Raw genomic sequence first — 21621 nt, forward strand, 5'->3', positions numbered from 1 at the left:
GAGTTAAGGGCTCAAACTCCGTTCTATTTGACTCTAAACTGAGGATTTTCCTGCTGTGTGTGTCAGCGTCCCCACATTTCATATAACCTACTTACATCTGAAGGTTAATTCTACTAAAAAAATAAGATAATAAGATTAAAATAGATACACTATACTTTGTTTTAAAATGTTAGGTGCACACTTTCTGAAATATAATTGTTCTTCTATTACAGTAAACAGTGTTTACAGGATTCACTGGTTCTGTTACAATGTAACCAAAAACGTAAGTAAATATTTCGTCATGTTTTCTTCCTTCATGCCTTCCATTTAAAATTCCGAATGGAGTTGGTATATCACTATTTTGTAGTGATCCACTAAATTTTCCTAAGCAAAGGAAATCCACCAAAATAAAATAGATTTATTTTAATTCACTTATTTTATGTCTTCATTTATTTTAATAGCATGTGGGAAAAAACTAGTGACTCCACGAGTCAGCCCAAAGATTGTTGGAGGAAATAATGCCAAAGAAGGAGCCTGGCCCTGGGTCGTCGCCCTTTATTACAACGGCCAACTGCTCTGTGGTGCATCTCTCGTCAGCGACGACTGGCTGGTGTCGGCCGCCCACTGTGTGTATGGGTGAGTGTGACATCACAGTGGCTTCTCCCAGATGAGATGACCACAGCAGACACTCTGCATGCCATTTCCTGCAGCCTCACAAAATCATCCCCTCAGGGAAATGTTCCTGCCATTCTGACATTATATAGTACCATTTTTCCCATTAAAATCATATATAAACATAGAGAACGCTAAATTAAAAATCAATTCTTCATTAGATACTTGCATAAAGCATTATGTTTCCTACATACATGAAGATTGAAATTCATACCTACACAAGGTAAGCATTTTTAAAGGCATGAAATTCGTATTTAATGCATACATTGTGCTGGTTATCGTTCAATCAGGCCAATAGCATCAGAAATTGTCAGTATCAAAAAAAAAAAAAAAAGCACGTTCAAATAGCCCTTAAGTGACTAATAAACTGTGTTCTAGAAATTCATGGGTAAGGACTTTGTTGTGACTTAGAATAAAAATATTTCCTTCTCAAGTCACATCTAGTTTGATGCTACCCATAACTGAATCTTAGAAACAATATCAACCATATCTAACTCTTTTTTTGTTATGTAGTATGACAAAATACATGTTGAATTCTAGGATCTGTCTTCTCCTTCTAGAAGCAGCCATTCGCAAAGCAGTGCCACAGGGAAAAAACAGAGAGAGTGGAGGGACGGGGAGAAAAGGAGGAGAAAAGAACTATTCTTGGGCCCAAGAACGTGTTAATTCTCTGCTTCTGCCTGAAAGAAGGCACCTTCTTAGGTAGTCTTATTCTGACACTTCTGAATTAGGCCCAAGTAAAAGGTAGCTTCCTCATAGAAGATTCATAAGCCCTGATCCTAAGGTAATTTACTGACCTTAATTGAGTAAAAGGAACCTCCAGAGAATGGCCTGAGTTATGAGGGTTAGAATAAGCCTCTGTGCCAGTGTCCAGAATCTCTGAGAAATGAAGCATGTGTGCTCAGGTATGTAAGATATAGCTATAATCAGATCAAAAGACTAACTCCCTACCAACCCAGATAGTGAAAGTTCTTTGATGGATGGAGACAAATTGTCAGATGCAGGTTATGATAGTTGTTTGGGAGACGGGGGCGGGGAGCAGAGTATTAAAGGATTGATCCCATTGGACCAGTGTGAGGGCAAACTTGAACTCAGAACCCGAGGAATCTGAAATAAGGACCCATAGCCAGAGCTGGACTAATCACCTGGGCTCCAAAAGGACTACCCAAGTTACTGCCCATCTACATCCAAGCTCTCTATTCTTTTTTTTTTTTTTCAACGTTTATTTATTTTTGGGACAGAGAGAGACAGAGCATGAACGGGGGAGGGGCAGAGAGAGAGGGAGACACAGAATCGGAAACAGGCTCCAGGCTCTGAGCCATCAGCCCAGAGCCTGACGCGGGGCTCGAACTCACGGACCGCGAGATCGTGACCTGGCTGAAGTCGGACGCTTAACCGACTGCGCCACCCAGGCGCCCCAAGCTCTCTATTCTATGCATCGCACCCTGTATCTAGATGAGTAAACTACAGCCTGTCCCATACCTAAACTGCACCTTCGTGACTCTGCTGCCTCTTGATAATAATATTTTAATCTGTTTTCAGCCACACCACAAAAAAATGTCCATAGCAGTCAATATTTTCCCATCCCCTGCTAAACATGAATTTAACTTTTACCTGTACATAACCTATACCTTCAGATGCCACAGGTGGGTAACCTATATCCCAATTTACAAGCGAAAGGTATCTTTACCTACAGATTCATTGTTTTCTATTGCACAGAGATGGGTCTTATTAAGTTAGCAACCTCCCATATTAACCTTGGATTTGGTAAATTAGTCCGTTTGATGTTCTTGCAGAACATATGCTTTCTAAATGTTAACCAGGCTTACAGTAATATTAGTGGCATCTTTCATTTATCTACCTTACAGATGCACTTGTTGTAGGTCAATCATACCAATATCATAGCTTTTTAAACCACAAATATTCAAACGAAATAGAAAAGCAGTTTGGTCTACTATAAACACATGTTTAGTTATATAGGACATAAAATGTCTTTTCACACAGCTTCAATCGGAACACAAGCAAACAAGTGTACACTGTAATAGAATTGTGACGAATTCAAGCTCATCCTCACCAACCTTGCATTTTGCTCTCTTTACCCATTCAGTTGTATTATTTCTTCTTTCCCAAAAAATGTAAACCTGGTCCAGGCGTTTTAATCTGCAGGTGGTTAAATGGTTTAATTGGACAGCTCTTCTCTGTCTACCACAGTCTACGCTCCTCTTCCCATCCATCAGCCACAGTGTTCCTGGATGTCATTAAGCTTCCTTATACCTGTTCTTTTTCTCTGTCACCGATTTGTCTTCTTTTCCAACCTTAAAACAGAGATTTGGAGAGTATGGACCAACTTTACTGTGCCTTAAAAGGAAGGTTGACTTTAAACCAGAGGATAGAATTTTGATCCTACTCACGCTACTGACTTCATGTGACTTGGTATCTCTGTTTAGGTATCCTCACCCCCTGTGGGTGATGCCCACCCCCTAGAGTGATTATCAGGACAAAAGTAAGATGATGCAATACTTCTGCGTACTGTGGATTACATAAATGTGCAATAAAAATTTTATTGTCCTGCTGTTCCTGTGCAGAAAAGGTCCAGAGTCTGATTCTTGCCCAGGAGACATTCAGCATATTTATTTTCTAAACTTTTTATAGTGCTATAATTTCAAACACAAACAAAAATTGCAAATACTAGCACAGAGAACTCTTATGTACCTTCACTGAGATTCATCAATTGCTTACATTTTACGCTATGAAAACTTTATCTTTCTCTCCAATCTGGAGAAATATTCTTTCATTCTCTCCAATCTGGAGAAATATTTATTTTCTGAATCTCTTTATAGTGTATTAGACATTGTGCCCCTTTACTCTGTATGTTTACTAAGAACAAGGATATTTTCCTACATAATCACAGAAAGTCATGGACATTTAACATTAATGCAATACCACTATCTAATCTATAATATGTGTTCATTTTCGTCTACTGTCCTAAATATGCCCTTTATAACCTTCCTGGTTTGTTTGTCTGTTTGCCACCCAAGAACCAATCCAGGATAATGCACTGCATTTTGTTACTATAACTCTTTCATCTTTTTCAATCTGGAATAGACTTTCTGCCAGGCTTGCTATCTTTATGTCTTTCTTGTCTTTGATATTTTTTATTACAGCAAGTTATTTTATAGAAAGTCCTCATATTTGGTGAAACCCTTTAAGCTTGCCCCCGCGTTGGCCTTGACGTATGTCCATTCTTTGAGAATTTCTTTACTTTCTGCAAAATAAGATGTTCCCGGTTCATTTTGTGCTTCTTCCCCCCTAGTCCTCAAATCAAACTTTCTAAGAAATCCCAGTTCTGCTTAGGTAATTTTAGTTTCTTCTACGTTTTACAAACAAGGTCTTGTGTGCTCCTTGCTACTGCTGGTGTGTCAAGCTCCTAGACCCTCTCAATAGATACAGCCATATACCTATAAATATGAACTCAAAGTGACAGCTCCAATGAAAATAGATTGCCGCAAGATGCATTCTAGCTCATCTCCAATAATGAGAAACCTGTGCCCACCATCCACAAAATATCTATGGATTTGTTCAAGCTTAGAACACAAGTAGTTTGAGAATTGCTAACCCTGCTGCCGTTAAGCAAACTCACCACCTAGAGTTTAATACTTGTTTTTTCCCACTGACAGAGAGCAACTGCATAATCTTAAGTGCACAATTTGATGAGTTTTGAAGAGGCATATGCCTGTGTAACCCACACTCCTATCAAGACATGAAACTTTCCATCACATGCAGAATTCTCTTATTCACCCTTCCCAATCACCATCCCTGCTTCCAGAAGCAACCACTACTCAGCCTCTTGGGTGGACAGGTATATATAGATTTATACTCTGGATCACAGCTATTAAATTGACATACATCAATAATGAAATTATCCATAGAGAGGCCTCTTGCCAATCTCCCGTTCTTTAATTTAGCTCTTTAGAGATGACCAAATACATTTATTTCATTCCTTATTGAAATAAATCATTATTCAATATTACTATGATGCCATATGATACTTAAAGTACTAAAACTGACCAGTATTATCCCATTTAATCTAGCTCCTCTTTTCTTTTAAAATTACCCCTGATATTCTTGAAAACATTCTTTTTTCAAGTTTTTATTTATATTCCCTTTATTTAACAAATAGTGTAATATTGGTTTCAGGAGTATAATTCGGTGATTCATCACTTACATACAACACCCAGTGCTCATGACAACAAGTGCCCTCCTTAATGCCCATCACCCATTTAGCCCATACCCCATCCACCTACCCTCCATCCACCCTCAGGTTGTTCTCTATGGTTGAGTCTGTTTTCTGCTTTGCCTCTCTTTTTCCCCCACTATGCTCATCTGTTTTGTTTCTTAAATTCCACATATGGGTGAAATCACATGGTATTTGTCTTTCTCTGACTGACTTACTTCACTTAGCATTATGCCATCTAGATCACATTTCATTCTTTTCGATGGCTAAGAAATATTCCATTGTATATATATCTACCACATCTTCTTTATCCATTCATCAGTCGATGGACCTTTGGGCTCTATTCCTTGAAGACTTTCTTACTCTCTGACAGCACCATATTTCAGAGGCATTCTACTTTTTCCTTGCCTTAAAAAATGGAATTGGGTATCCTCATGGGAATCTTTTTTCCATTCAGTGGAGAATAATAATAGAGACCTAAAATGCTGTGCTGGGGGTAAACATTGGGGTTGGCCATGGGTGGACTTGACTAAAGTACCATCTTTGCTAATGGTAGAACAGAAAACTATTGCAATTCAGAGTTACAGGTTCCCACTGATTTTTCTTCCTTTCGGCATATCATCTTGCTCTATCATAACTGTCTCACCATATTTACTTTTTACCACAATGAAAGTCCCATACTCTGAGTTGGGAATTTATTTATACACCAGCACATGGCAACCTAGAGTGGGCATAGTGCTAGTCCTCCCATCTGGTGCAGCATCGAAGGAGCACCTACTGTGCACCAGGAAGTGTGCTAGTCTTTGAGGATATAGAAGTCAAAAATACATGCCTTTCTGTTGCCCCCAAACCTGTGCCTTTCTTTCTTTTGCTACTAAGAAACATATTTCGCTTGAACAAGGCAGGCACAGGCAAAATGCAGCAGAAATTCAACCAACGTCCCCTACCTTAAGGTACTCACTTCTGCCCTCTTTAGTCTGTGCCAGATTGGGACTTGCCTATCCAATGGGCTATTTCCTGTTCCATCCGCACCTGTCTTCTGTCCTATAGCTTTTTCTTGTTTCACTAGAATGCAGATATTTTCAGACAAATATGTTTTTAAAACATAATAAGTACCCCTTCCTCATCTACACTGATTTTTCTGAGGCCTTTCTTTCTCTGTCTTAGCTTTGGGTGAATGGAAAAGCCAGGGAGGATTCTGTATTGCTCACTATCCCAACAGTAATAACAAAGGGCAGATTCTTGAGTCCCACTCCAACTTTCCAAATTAGAATCTCTGGAAGTGGAAATTAGGAATCAAGATTTTTAGCAAAATTCTTCAGGTGATACATAAAATTGAGTACCATTGGCTATAACTTCTGTATTCTCAAGCCTTTCTTCTGAGAGAAGGCACTAAGATTGCAATAGGATGTAGTTGTTCTAATGGTGCTTGTGCTGATGTGGGCTTGTGGTGGGGAAGCTAAGCACATAGACATGAAAAGCTATGTGGAGTAAGACTTGAGGGAGAAATGCAAATGATAAGTTGGAGGGGTATCTCCTTCCTATAGTACGGTCTAGAGATACAGGAGAAATAAAAATATGAAAAAAAGGCTATTTTCTGTGTAGTGCTATAACAACTTCAGAAATCATTAAGAATGTCTCAGATTAATATTGCTGTAACTTGCATTTAATTAGACCAGTAGCTTGAAGCATGTATGTTTAATTTTCACAGTTCACGCATCATGGATTGGTTTTCTACTTCAAACCTTAAAATAACAGACAAAATGGTGATTACTAAGCTTTGTGCTGCCTGCAAGCTCCCTCATATCAGTAACTAATATTTATTGTTCTCAGAAGGAGTATAGTACTTATAAAAGACAAGAATTTGTGAGGTTAGGGGCATCTAGGTGGCTTTGTCAGTTAAGCATCTGACTTTGCCTCAGGTCATGATCTCATGGTTCATGAGTTTGAGTCCTGCATCAGGTGAGCTCCCACCCTGCTTTGGGTGAGCCCCTCTTGTCTCTCTCTCTCCCTCTCTCTCTGTTTCTCTGCCCCTCGCTCACTTGTGCCGTCTCTCTCGTTCTCAAAAGAAAAAAAGAAAAAAGAACAGAATTTGGGAGGTTAGCTACGGAACTGCATTATTTTATCATTGAGTTAAACCTATAGCGAATAACTGCATTATCTGTCTGAACTTTCATGTAAGTTTTGCTGAAGATAAAATATGTAGAAAGCACTTAAGAAGACAATCCTATCATTTTTGAAAATAAATACATTCTGGCAACTTTAAAATTGAACCTCTGTAATGGGCTCATACGCCTTTTGAGCAGATTTTGATAGTTATTTTTTCAACATGATACCATTAATGTGATTAATATTATTTATGATATGAAATATTAATATTACACATTGTTTATGTAAAATATAATGATAATGCCAAATGTAAAGCGTATAAGTAGATATAATTGAATGTAAAGTAAGAAACATGGTGTGGTAATTGTAAAATCAATTTTTTGTAAATATTAGGTATATATTAAATGTTTAATAAAAAACACAATTCTTAAAAAAGAGTAGCTACCTGTTACCCATCAACCGTAACAGGTATACTAATCAAGAGACAACCATGACCAGCTGAGCTTTAGGAAACATGTTTAAATATGTGATACAGCAAGAAGTTTAGAGATAGGACACCAGGAAAGAGAATTCATTCTATCCCGTCTTTGAGTAGGCCAGTGTGGGCAGGGGAGTCCCAGGGTACGGTGGGAGTGCGTGCAGGCAGAATGTCTGAAAACATCAATGTGTCCAGTTTGACCAGTCCAGTCAGTACTGATGATTCCTCTGACCCAGACAGGAACAATCAAAAAGCCCTCTTGACAAGCAAACAGGGCCTCTACAGCACCATAATACCCTCCTGGCCCGACATCTGGGCACGTAAGGAGCTATCACCAGCCCCTAAGAGCAGACACATCCTCCCTACCTGAGCCCAGATAATTCAGTGGCAGATCCTGTCTCTCTCCCAATCCTACCCTCATGTTCTCAACCCTGCCCACAGAACCCTACCCATGGCCACTGGAGGCACCCCAGTATGCTGGTGCAGATGCAGCCTCTGAGGTCAGACAGCCCCAGTTCAAGTTTCTACCCCACCACGTAAACTGTCAGTACCCAGTTTGTTCTCGTTGTAAAATCCATAGCACTGAAGCAAAAATGAAAAGAGTTGATGCGAAGTACAGGGCACTGGCCTTGGCACAAAATAAGTTGTCCATAAATGGGTGTTAGGCTATTGCTGTAAAGTATGTGAGCAAGTTATCTCTGATTTTAATGCAGTGTGGTTATCCGTGGATGTCGCCTGGATGCTTGGGCATTCATTGGCTTTACTGATGACTGTGACTTAATCAAACATGATCCTTTGTTTAATTTAAACAAAATAATGAATAGACAGGTAAAAAGGTGAACAAACGGACTTGAAATAACTTCATGCCCTTTGTGTATTTGTAAGTGATTTGGATTCTAACAGTTGAAATGCCACATTAAACAAGGCACTTGTAACTATGAAGAATTAAATCACTAGCTCTGCTAAAATTGCAGTTACTGAATTTTGACTTCATTGTGAATATGGCTTAAATGGCTTAATTCCAGCTATTCACTAGTAGTTTCTTGGTGTGAAGATGTTGCAGGCCAAAAGCACATTTAGAAGTCCCTGCACACTTTCAAACTGTAACTTCATCTGCATATAACACAAATGTTAGCCTTGACCAATACATTATTAAAGGACATTACGTATGGAAAATTTTTCAACTTTGTTGCATATGAAAATTACTCAACTTTTTAGGTTAGACTGTAAGCATCACAATAGGTTTTATTTGCTGATTTTAACTGTGTGTAAATTCAGTGAGCCGCTAAACAGGAGAGTTCTCCTGAAACCCCTTTCCCTTACTACCATAGCTGTTGTGGTTGCCTGAAGAAACCCTGGACCAAGATGCAATCTCTACAGTGGAATGTGATCTAAGGCGTGGTTCCCAAACGTGGCCATATGTTAGGATAAACGTAGAGATTTAATGTAAAAATAATATATATTTTTAAAGTCCTCTCTCCATTCTAGACTCATAAAATCAGAGATAGAGAAAGGGAAGCAGGCGACAGTGTTCTTTAAAAATACTCCAGGTGATTCTATTGTGAAACTGAAGTTGAGGACCACACTCGAGCTAGAGATTGAGATGATTTAAGATAAGTGATAGAAATTAGCACTAACTGAGGTTCTTTCTATGATCTGATCAGAAGAATAAAAGTTAAAGGAATGTTTTTAAAGACTGGTTCAGAGAAATTCAAGCATATTTTAGGATGGGCACACATAGTTCTGAAATACCTACTACGAAGATCTGTAGAAAGTAACTGTGGTGGATGTAAAGTTCCTTATATGTCTTTTTCATAATCTTCAGGAGAAATGTAGAGCCATCTAAGTGGAAAGCAATCCTAGGACTGCAGATGACATCGAATCTGACTTCTCCTCACATAGTAACTCGGTTGATAGATCAAATTGTCATAAACCCACATTACAATAAACGAATAAAGGACAGTGACATCGCCATGATGCATCTGGATTTTAAAGTGAACTACACAGGTAAAAGAAATCAGTTTTAGTCATCTTATCTGGCCAAATGCATTCAAAGTTAGATTTGAAATATTATTAGTACCAATGAATTAATAGTGCATAAAAGTTGGATAATTTGTTATAGAAATCATTATAACTTAAATGGAATTGGGGAATGGAGTGGAACATATTCAATTATCTTCATCAAGGTGTCTAAATCCAACTTTCTAGAAAGTTGGCCAGCAGAATAAAACATTCCAAGCTCTCTGTAATAGTAAACTCAAAGGAGCAGCTGGGAGAAAATAGGTCATTACAATGCATGCCTTCTGTATTTCTCAAAGAAAGGCAGGTCCATCTACCACAAAGAGCAGTGTAGGACAAACAGAGAAGAACATATATTCTAAGAGTAAAGTGAGTAAAAATTAAAATATCCATAGAATGAAGATTTTAAAGGAGTTTCAACAATATTAATAGAGTGGCAGCTGGAAGACTTCCTCCAAATACCTAGATAACATGCTAGAAATCATCTGAGGGAGTGAACTTTACACGAAGGGTTCTGCTCAACTCCATCCTTTACTCCAAAGACTTTTCCAACCCCCAGTGAAGAGAAAGTGCTACCATTTCTGTGCTCTTTTGGAATTTGGTCTACACACACATTAGAGCACTTATTAAAGGCAGACTATTAATTATGTAGCCCTGTTCTTGAAGGTAAGCACCATATCTTACTCATTTTTGTGTCTGCCCTGGGTCTTACATGTAGTGGGTGCTTAATAAATGTCAGGCAGCTTGTAAATTGTTGGAAAGGGGCTTTAAAAGTCAGTGACCAATGCTAATGCTTCCATAAGTACCCTGTAAAACAATCACCTAAAAGCTTTTTTAAATGTGGAGATAACTGGGGAAAATCAGAACATTTGTCCAAGTGTCTTAATTGACCCTAAAGAAGAGCCATACCAAGATTTTTACAGAACCGACACTGTAAATAGCATGATTACTTAAAATCAAATATAAATGACCAACTCTAGAACTAAGACCTTGTTTACATTATTAAAGAGTAATTAGGATACAATGTAGAAAAAGATCCCAAAAAGACCACTAGTGATACCTAGTCCATTATCAAAGAGTGCCTCCTGGAGATGCCTCTTTCCCCTAAGACTGATGTCTAAAAAATGTTCAAGCAATTGATGTCTAAAAAATGTTCAAGCAACAAAAACAAAAATACAGGTTTTTTAGATAACGTGCTGAAAATAATTGATTTTTAAAAATCTGTTAGAAATGCATGTGTGTCTGTTCTTATTCTGTTTTTCCAGATTATATACAACCTATTTGTTTACTGGAAGAAAATCACGTTTTTCCTCCAGGAAGAATTTGTTCCATTGCTGGCTGGGGGAGGCTTATACATCAAGGTAAATTATCAGACTCAATAAAAAGAAAATGTCTACTACTAAGAAGTATGCTATTGCACTATCCTGTGAATATTTTCAATATTTTTTGAAATTCTTATAAGTTTTGCAATAGCTCTTAAAAGCACTGTCAGGTTTATATTCATATGGTGTGTATTTGTGTGTGTGTATATATATATATATATTAATCCAGGTTGTGTAGAACATATTATAAAACTATATTTTTTGGAAGAGAGTTCAAGCATTCCCCAAACTTAGTATGTAATTTTAGTATTATAAATACTCTGATAAAGAGAAAAGATACATCTATTTAAATGAATATTACAAAGGTTATAAAATTTACTTTTGTAAATCACATAGATAAAGTCTGATCAAAAGCCAAATTATTACCTGTTTCATTTTCCAAATCAATAAAACTATCTTCATTTATCACATAAAGGCCTCATACTCACATTCCCTAAGAAATGAGAAACGAATCCCTTTTAACTTCAACATTCTGACTCACTCTACTGATGAGCAGATTCAGATGTGGCATAAATCTTACACTGAAGACTATAAATTGACTCGTTAGCATTATTTAATAAGATGTTTTCCAAACACAGAAAAGATGCATATTAAAACTAACTGAACATATTTTTTTAAACACTCCAGTACTTTATTCTCTCTAAATGTAACTACAAGCCATGTTGCTTTTGGATTCCTAATAGGAGTTATTCCATCTAGGACAGAATTTTGGCAACTTATTAAATATTAAGCAAAAAGGAAAGGCACTATATCCTCTGGTGGAAGAACCAGGCCTCTTGAGTCCCAACAGATCGTGGCCAAGATATTTAAAAATCTTAACCGTACAAGATGAAAAGCCACAGAATCGTGTGGAGAGATGCAGATACCAGAAGCAAAGCATCCAGAGTTAAAATTCCCATATTCCTTGTAAAAGAAAGGATGATGTTCTAAGTCAAATCTTTGCCTAATGATTTCGACAAAGGTTCTCCACTGTAATTACATTATGTTGCTGAAATGCCTCATGTCTTCTGTCCATAAAGTATATTGAAGTCAAAGACTGTATATTCTTGTATTTCCTCCACTTGAAAAATGCCATGATTTATTAAATTTGAAGCCTACAGAGTAAAAATGATTCCTAGATAGATATTTTCTCTATCAGACTTCAAACTAAAAGACATTTATGACCATGATGTAGACTCTTCAAAAACAAATTATCCACTAACAAAGTTTAAGACTCTTTATTCCATAGGAAATGGGTATTTCTTTTAAGAGCTGAGTAAACTTGACTCATTTATTTATTGTTACTAAAGATATGCATTTAATTGGCTTAAGAAAGGTCGCTAAGAGTGGTATGGAGCCAAGGGAAATCTGCATCTGTGATCAGTTTCATTTAGGAATAAATGGTCAGGTCATAATTAAATACTTCCTGGGTAATGGAAATTTTAATGAATTTTATGAATTTTGCCTTATGATTTCCAGATACCTAGTTGTGTAAAACCCAGTTCCCTTCCACCTTTTGAATATATTACACTAATCATCTAGGAAAACCATGAACATTGCTTTACTAGGAAGAAATGAAGTGATATTAGTTGACTAAATTAAGGCAATTAGTAAACTTAAAATAACTTTACTGATATTTTTATGTATGTCTTTTTGTGTGCATTCTTAATTATCCTAATGGCAATTCACATTGACAAATAAATATTAAATATAAAAATACTGCTCAAATTTTTCTTTACCGAAGAGTTTGTCCTAGACCCAACCATTTTTTTGTTCCTTGACAAGTAGCAAAATTGCCTTTGACTTTATAATAGTTTACAATAAAAACTCCTGGTCCATCTTCAATGAATGAATGGCATTGAGATGCTGAATTTCCTCCTCCATATTCACCTCTTTTACTAATTTTTTAAATGTTTATTTGAAAGAGAAAGAGAGAGGGGCGCCTGGGTGGCTCAGTCGGTTAAGCATCCTACTTCAGCTCACGTCACAATCTCGTGGTTTGTGAGTTCAAGTTCTGCCTCGGGCTCTGTGTTGACAGCTCAGAGCCTGGAGCCTCAGATTCTGTGTCTCCCTCTCTCTCTGCCCCTCCCCTACTCACACTCTGTCTCTCTCTGTCTCAAAAATAAATAAACATTAAAAAAAAATTTTTTAAAAGAAAGAGAGAGAGAGAGAGAGCAGGCAGGGTAGGGAATGAGAGAACAGGAGAGAGAATACCAAGCAGGCTCTGTGCTGTTAGTGCAGAGCCCAGAACACGGGGTCCAACCACACAGTGCTCCATGTTCATAAACCATGAGATCATGACCTGAGCCAACATCAAGAGTCGGACACTTAACTGACTGAGCCACCCAGGTGCCTCTCCATCTTCACCTTTCAAAACCTATTGTCAGACTTCAAAAGTCAACCAGTGGTATGCTGTTGGAGTCACCGGCACCAGCCAGAATTTGCCGTTTGTGCATATCTCCTCCCAACTCCTGTTCACTGTCATGCTGGTACCTTGAAATTGGCCATGGTTGGAGTGTTTACATCAGGCAAATGATATGTATCAGGGATTTTTTTCTTGAAAACCAGTTGTTAAACATTAAACACACCACTGAGTCATACACACACACACACACACACACATGCACATTTGTTTCCTGTCTTTTTAGTGTGTGGATTAAACTTAAACTTAGCTGGAAATGAAATCACATACATTTTTGCGGCAACATTTACTGCAACATATGAAGTCACATACATTTAGCTGTCATATGCACTAAGTTATCATCAACCTTCTGCCTTTCTTGAGGAACCAAATAGAATTGCTAATTAGTAGAAAGTGCTTATCATGTGCCTTTTCTGAGGCACCAGACAGACACCTGCTTGTTTCACATCCCTCTTGGGAGTAGTATTTCAGTAAACAGAGATCCATGCTTGCAGTAGATGAGTCATTTTATAAAAAGCATGGAAATACACTCTGTTACAAAACGCCTCCTTTCTCTTCACCTGCACGTGGATGACAAGCTGATTGCCCTTAGACCAGGGCACAGCTCATTTGAGCTTTGTCTTTTGCTCAGTGTGCACCTGCTCATTCACATAGCATCACAAAGTTGCTGAATGCCATTATGAGGGAGCACCTCTTCAGGTGCCAAATGAAAAGCCTCCTGGATTTCTGAGTTGTTGCTAATTTCTGTAAATGAAACGTTTTGTGTTGGTGGGCTTTTTTTCCCCATGAGCAATACTGTAACCATTTACAAATACTGAAAATGCCTAAAGACTGTCTAGTCCAATCCACCATTCCTGCTAGCCCTTGGGCACTAAAGAAGTACTTTACTGTTATCCATTTGGCAAGATCCACAGATGGGCTTTATTATGTGCTTTAAAATACTAAGGTTGAGCATTTAGTTCCATTATATATACACACAGTACTCGATAATGAGAGTGAACTGTTGGAGTAAATAAGACTGATGGTGGCTCATTCAGTGACGCATGCCGATCACTTCTGACTGGCTGGCTGCATTACCATTTTGAACAGGTCCTACTGCAAACATATTACAAGAAGCTAATGTTCCTCTTCTATCAAACGAGAAATGCCAGCAACAGATGCCAGAATATAACATTACAGAAAATATGGTATGTGCAGGCTACGAAGAAGGAGGAATAGATTCTTGTCAGGTAAATATGTAAAACTGCTCATCCTACCTTTCCAGAAAGCATTGCTATGTAATCATTTGATTGCTTCACAATGATTAGGGAAGAAAGAGATCGTCATTTCTTCTTTTACGAAAGTGTGACTTTTTGTTTTTTATTTGTGGCCTACTAGCATAGAACTTCTGGGTGGATGTGCGCATTACAAATAAAACTAATTTTTAAACGAGTATTAAAATCGGATAGAGTCTTTAGAGACGAGGCATAAAATTTGAATATGTGAGATAGGTGAAATATGTAGTGCTGGGCCCACTGTTAACCTGAAGAGTATACATCTTAGCTAAATCAAATTCTAATTCTTTAAAACCCTATACAAACTTAAAACAAACAAAAAGTAAATCTGAAGGCCAATATCACCTAATGGCTTCTAATTTTCAACTCTTGTTTTTGAATATGGGCCAAAGGTCCAGTGACAAAAAATAATTTTTTTTGTAACAATCAAATTTTTTAGGTTTATTTATTTTGAGAGACAGAGAGTGAACCTGAGTGAAATGAAAATTCAGATGCTTAACCGACTGACCCACCCAGGCGCCCCTCCAGGGACAAGAAATAATTTCTGCACAAGAACCAACCTGGATAACCTGGCTAGAGCCAGTTTGCAGCTAACCACTTGTAGGAAGGTTAAAAAATAGAACTTACTCAACAGCCTGGCATAACTCTGGATCTGGAACACCTACGGTAGAATTTTCATCTTACCATCTACATGGCATTTTAGAGATGTAATAACATGAACTCACTGAATGCCAACACGGCAATATATTTGAAGTATCCATAGCTTTTGACTTGTGTGACCATCAGAGAAACTTCTACCCACAAGCTACCCTCATTGAGGGCAAAAACATCTTACCACCTACAAATAATGTAGCTATCTGTTAACACCATGCAATCCACATGCACTCAACAAATAAAAAGTAAATTCTGTGAGATTTTAGAACAGTTATTAATTTTTAGGTGCAGCATGAATTAGTCATGAAGAGCATAGATTCTGTGCTCAGATTACACTTATTTTTCACCCTTGCCTTAATACTTATGGGTGAGACTTTGGGCAAGTCACTTAAGTTTTATTTAGAGGTTTAAAAATGAGGTAGCACATATAAGGCATTTAAGTAAGCACTCAAAAATATTAACAATTTTCATTATAAGACTTTGTAAATAAAGTTTCTGGCATTTTTTTATTTGAAAATTAATAAGATATTGATGCATTAACATCCACTGAATTAGATTAAACCTGATAGCAGTATTGAGCAAATGAATAATATACAAATGCAAAAGTAGTAATTTATACCATGAGAAAATCTTTCACTTTGTTAAAGTGTAAACAACTTGTTACAGATATTAACACACATATGTCACACACAATTCTACTTGATACAAGACTTTTTTCACATACACTTAAGCAGATGAATCTTTATATATATCTTCTTTATCTTTATATATATCTTTATATACATCTTATATGTATCTATATAGTTAAGTCTGTGTCTCAAATCACGTTAAACTTTCAGCTTGGTTTTGCATTTATTCTGCTTGCATGAACACTTGCAAATTCAAGACAGATAGGATAGCTTTCTTGTTTAAAATTTATCTCTGGATCTTATTCGTTTTAAAATGAAAAGTGTGCAAAGGTAAGATATATTGCCACTTAGAGGGAGATTTATAGAATTATCGTTCAGGAGGGAAATCAGCTGTACAACGTCAATTACAGTTAATGGGGGCTGTGTGGCAGGAGCCTCATGCACCGGGTAGAAAATAGGGCTGCCGATGCTACTGATATTAGGGTTACATTAAGTCAGTAACTCATGCCAAATCTCTGAAATCTTATATTTGGCTCTGATTTCTAGGGAGTCTAAGTATGTTGTTCATTAGCAAGGAAGGAAGCTCCCACACAGGGAAATGTCTTGTGTAACATGGTATCGTGATTGAGTAATCAGTAGTCTAGAGGGTCACATGATTTTCTTTGTTCAACTTTAATACTATGTTATACAAGAGGATTAACTAACTAAATAAGAACACAATGGGGCACCGGGGTGGCTCAGTCCGTTAAGCATCTGACTTTGGCTCAGGTCATGATCTTGCGGTCTGTGGGTTCGAGTCTCGCATGGGGCTCTGTGCTGACAGCTCAGAGCCTAGAGCCTGCTTCTGAGTCTGTGTCTCCCTCTCTCTCTGCCCCTCCCCCACTCACACTCTTTCTCTAAAAAAATAAATAGTAAACATTAAATTTTTTTAAAAATGAGAATACATTAAAATTATGAATATGCCATTACTGATATATCACTTGAATAAGCTCTACGAAGCATTATTTTCCCCCTATAGTTGCAAAGAATTTGCCTTATTAGTCCTCCATATATTCTTAAATATCTTCTGGCTTACCAAGGGCTTGTGTTTTGGGGGCAGATGTCTGGATTTTAAGGCACAAGTGGCTGTAGAGGTCCTCTCTCTATAAAACTAAGTGAATGACACAAAGAGCAAACTCATTTTGCTATGTAGAGCCTTATTCTGTACCAGTGGTTTTCTTTTTCTTTTTCTTTTTTTTTTTTTCAATGTATATTTTTTAAGAGAGAGAGACAGAGAGCATGAGCCGGGGTGGGGCAGAGAGAGAGGGGGGCACAGAATCTGAAGCAGGCTCCAGGCTCTGAGCTGTCAGCCCAGAGCCAGATGCAGGGCTCGAACTCACCAACTCGTGAACCATGAGATCATGACCTGAGCCAAAGTTGGCCACTTAACCCACTGAACCCCATATACCAGGGGTTTTCAAAGCACAGCTTCCAATCCAGCAGATCAGAATCACCTGAGAGCCTGCTCTAGGTGCCAATTCTCAGGCCCAGCACAGACCTGCTGAATCAGCAACTCTAACCTGGGGCCCAGCAATGTGTGTGTTAGCATACTTAAACCACTGGTATAGAAACATAAATTTTAGGTTAATGCTTTATTTTCTGGACAGTCACTCATATTTTTTAAGTACATACATATCTCTCAGCTAGTGGAAGAAGGAAATATCTTCATTGGAAATAACCTCCAACTGACATGTTGGGCGATTTAAAATCCGTGTTCGTGGAATCAAGGTCTAGATTCTATTGTCTTTTTAGAAATTAAGATATATTAGAAAATATGAAGAAAACTAAATGACTCCTTTAAAAAATATCCAAACTGTTAAAGTTTTATTTTTTAATAATTTCTAGGTTACATGTAACTTTGAGCCTGTATTTATCCTTAATTGTTCCATAATTATTTCTGGACCCATATTATAAACTAAGGGCTTAGGGTACAGAAATAAAACCCCCAGTCCCGGCCTTCCAACAGTTTGAACACATTTGTTACATCTAGAAAAGAGGTAACCTGTGTTTGCCAGTACAATTTATGTTCCTCTGTACCCAAGCAAGAAAAGGTGCTTTTATACACCACATACTGCATTTTTCCCCTTAAATATGATCCCAAAGACAATAAAGATTCAGGCAAAAAGTATCTCAGGAAAATGTTTAAGACAAACTTGGGATGAACTATTGTACCAATGATTGCAACCAAAGTACACAAGGCTTTAATTCCTTCATATAAGAAAATATTAAATATAAGAAAAGATTAAAAGTATTGCACAATGAGTATGAGAGATATTTGTCAATTCCATCATTAAAAAATGCCACTATGTGTTTGTATCATGTTCTTTTGCATTACACACAAATATTCATGTGCAAATCAAATATATGTAATTAACTCTATTAGAAACTGCTATAATTAAGATTTTCAAAAATTAAAAACAACTCATCAGTTAAAATCTCTTATGAAAATATGTGTGCCTATTACTACAGGTTATATCATAGGCCAATTTCAGTTGAAATGTTAAGATTTTTTTTCAATTCGGATGGTGTCTAATGCCCAAAAGTTAATGCTACCCGAAAGAACTAAAATCAACTTCATGTGTGAGTTTTTAGTTTCTGTAAACACACAATGTGTGTAATAAGTGCCTTTTCTGCAAAGTCACCCCTAATACTTAGAACATACTTCTTTTTGGTTTTATTTTTTTTGTTTCACGTTTTTATTTAAATTCCAGTTCATTAACATATAGTGTAATATTAGTTTCAGGAATAGAATTTAGTGATTCATCACATCTAACACCCAGTGCTCATCACAAGTTCTTTCCTTAATACCCATCACCCCTTTAACCCATCCACCTGCCCACCTCCCCTCCAGCTACCCTCAGTTTGTTCTCTGTAGTAAGTCTGTTTTATGGTTTGCCCCTCTCCCGTTTTCCTCCCATATTCATCTGCTTCGTTTAAATTCTACATGAATGAAATCATCATACCTCCTTTACTAAATGATCAGATTTTAATATATATTTTGGTTAGGATGCTCCTCATAGTTGTGCCTTAGAGATTTTCTTAGTCCCTATTAAAATGCCATAATGAAAGTAAGGAAACTTGCTATGAAAGTACATCATGAAGAATTACATATAAATTATGTTTTCGTTCTCATGGTTTCTCTGGGTCCTTACCAAGCAGCAAAAGGTTCTCTTTCTTGACAGAGAGTGCTGGTGAAGATGTATACAGATGACTTTCAATTAAAGCATATTTTTGACATGTAGTTTTGAACTGGTTTGCTAAAAAATAATCTTATATATCAATTGAAAACACATCTACGGGGCGCCTGGGTGGCTCAGTCGGTTAAGCGTCCGACTTCAGCTCAGGTCACGATCTCGCGCTCCGTGAGTTTGAGCCCCGCGTCGGGCTCTGGGCTGATGGCTCGGAGCCTGGAGCCTGCTTCTGATTCTGTGTCTCCTTCTCTGCCCCTCCCCTGTTCATGCGCTGTCTCTCTCTGTCTCAAAAAATAAATAAACGTTAAAAAAAAAAAAAAGAAAGAAAACACATCTATAATTTTCTTTTGCAATTTACTCTTTAGGGGGATTCAGGAGGACCATTGATGTGCCAAGAAAACAACAGGTGGTTCCTGGCTGGTGTGACATCATTTGGATACCAATGCGCACGGCCTAATCGTCCAGGGGTCTATGCCCTGGCCCCGAGGTTCACAGAATGGATACAAAGTTTTCTGCAGTAGAGTGTTTCCTAAACCAACATGAAAGCCATGTGGTTTTCCCATTCCACTCTAAAGAGCATGGGAATTGAGAGTTTGACAAAAAAAGATTTCTAAAAGGCTTTATTCTTACCTAAGCCATCTAAATGCTGAGGATTAAGGGTGAAGACAAAAAAATAATCTGTACCGTACAAAGTAACTTTTTCATTGTGAACAGTTAATCTTTCACAGAGATTACAATCTTTCCTTTGTGATCATTATCTTTATCATACTCTTCTTATTTAAAGGAATGCTATGTTAAAGCATATACTGCATTCTTAAAGTTTTGGCAAAATTAAGAAAAGAAGTAAAATAAACTATTTTGCACAGTATGTTATTTTTTGAAGTAAACTGCTGTAAATTATCTAGTTCCACCTTGCTATTTTCAGAATCTCAGTAGTCTTCCTGATTTTCTATCTAAATGCATTTCCAATTTCCAATTCATCTTGAGCATATCCTTAATATTTTCCCCACTCATAACAAATATGTACTTTAGGCTCATGTCACAAACCTGGACTAAATTGATTACACATTCCTCTCAAGATAATTAAACAGCAAACAAGTGCAAGTCTACAGATCACCCCTGTATCGAAATAGAAAGGAAATTAAATGATATTTCCATTCTTTTATTGGATCATTTTTTACCTGCATTAATCGCACCGTCCATTTATTTTAAGCTAATATTTTTTTAAGTTTCCAAAAAGTAATCAGACATATCCAAAAAATGCAACTATTACAAATGTTTTTTTTTCTGATCTATGTGTCTTACAGTGGATGTTTTTAACATGTGCAAAACTTACTTAGACACAGCTGAATCACCCATTAGAAGGCCAAAAATGTGGAATAAATGAATTTGCTTCACTGCTTTAATCTCTTGGATCATTTCCAGAGTATGTGCAAACTTCTATTTAGCTTTCCACACAAAATCTACTGATTTATTTGGGAAGACAAAATCCACACCTACTTAATACACACACACACACACACACACACACACACATACACACACACACATGTCTATATAATCACAAGTAATAGAAGAAAGAATAAGGTTAAGGGATTGTAGACTGGCCCTACCAAACAAGAAACAAGATGGGGCTACATCTGAAAGGAATGATTCTTATTGAGGTATTGAAGAGAATTAGGGCCTCTGTGTAGGTGGAGGTTTAGGGAAGTTCAGATAATCATGTGTTGTACCAAAAGTCACTATCTTGGGGGGAACAGAGAAACAGAAAACAATGTCATATAAAAAGGTGTGGCCAGATAATTGGGGACTACAAATTCCTGGTAAACAATCACGGTATTTATTCTTATGACAAAAGTCAGGAGTCTCTGAACACACTACTATTTTTAAGACCTTTCCAATGACCTGAACTTAGGAGCAGTTGGAAAGGATGAAGCGGCAGGTATTGTTTGATCTTACTACCTGGATATTGTTCCACAATTCACCTACATTCCAAAACATGTATCTGAACTATGCTCTGAAAATACAAACACAACAGATACATCATGTACTCCTTTTCATTTTTCAAAGGTCAGCTAAAATTTTAAGAAGCCCTAAGGACAGTGTCACTGTCATCTTTTAATAAAAAGGAAGTTGATTGCCCCACTCCTCGTTATGTATGGGGTTAGTAACTGATACTGGAACAGTTACGCGGATCTGGATCAAGACAAAAGGCAAAACCACAGCCCTTGCCCATTGCCTTTCCTCTCCTGACCTGCAGCTGTTGTAGTCATGGGTGGCACAGAAGTGGGGGAAAGCGCTGTCTCCTTCCCATCAAGTCCTGACTGAAGGAAGAAATGCACAGCGGGAGCTTGGAGGGAAGAGGTAGAGCCCAGTCAATGTGGGTAGCCAAGCAGAGAAAGGGGGTGCTAAGTGTGGGCAGATGGAAGTTTACAATACAGCTGTCCATGCCCTCAGTCTCCAAGCAGCAGAAAGGGGGCCAATGCCCACTCATCTCTATTTGTCTTTAAGTTTCACCAACCAACACTAGTCATGATTGCCTTAATGAAAGCTCTTTATT

General features: G+C 37.5%; 1 protein-coding gene across 1 annotated transcript in view; it reads left to right on the forward strand.

The window, feature by feature from the left end:
- Window positions 1-20467, forward strand: part of TMPRSS15 (transmembrane serine protease 15) — a 121780-nt gene extending 101313 nt beyond the window's left edge. The window contains exons 19-24 of the mRNA XM_040485015.1: window positions 213-262; window positions 441-615; window positions 9298-9479; window positions 10757-10852; window positions 14364-14503; window positions 19427-20467. Coding sequence (XP_040340949.1) covers window positions 213-262; window positions 441-615; window positions 9298-9479; window positions 10757-10852; window positions 14364-14503; window positions 19427-19582 — 799 coding nt within the window. The 3' untranslated portion in view covers window positions 19583-20467. The remainder of the gene's footprint in view (window positions 1-212; window positions 263-440; window positions 616-9297; window positions 9480-10756; window positions 10853-14363; window positions 14504-19426) is intronic.
- Window positions 20468-21621: the final 1154 nt, after the last annotated feature.

Source organism: Herpailurus yagouaroundi, unplaced genomic scaffold, assembly GCF_014898765.1.
Source record: "Herpailurus yagouaroundi ecotype Mexico unplaced genomic scaffold, PumYag 162, whole genome shotgun sequence".
In the NCBI taxonomy this organism is placed as follows: Eukaryota; Metazoa; Chordata; class Mammalia; order Carnivora; family Felidae; genus Herpailurus; species Herpailurus yagouaroundi.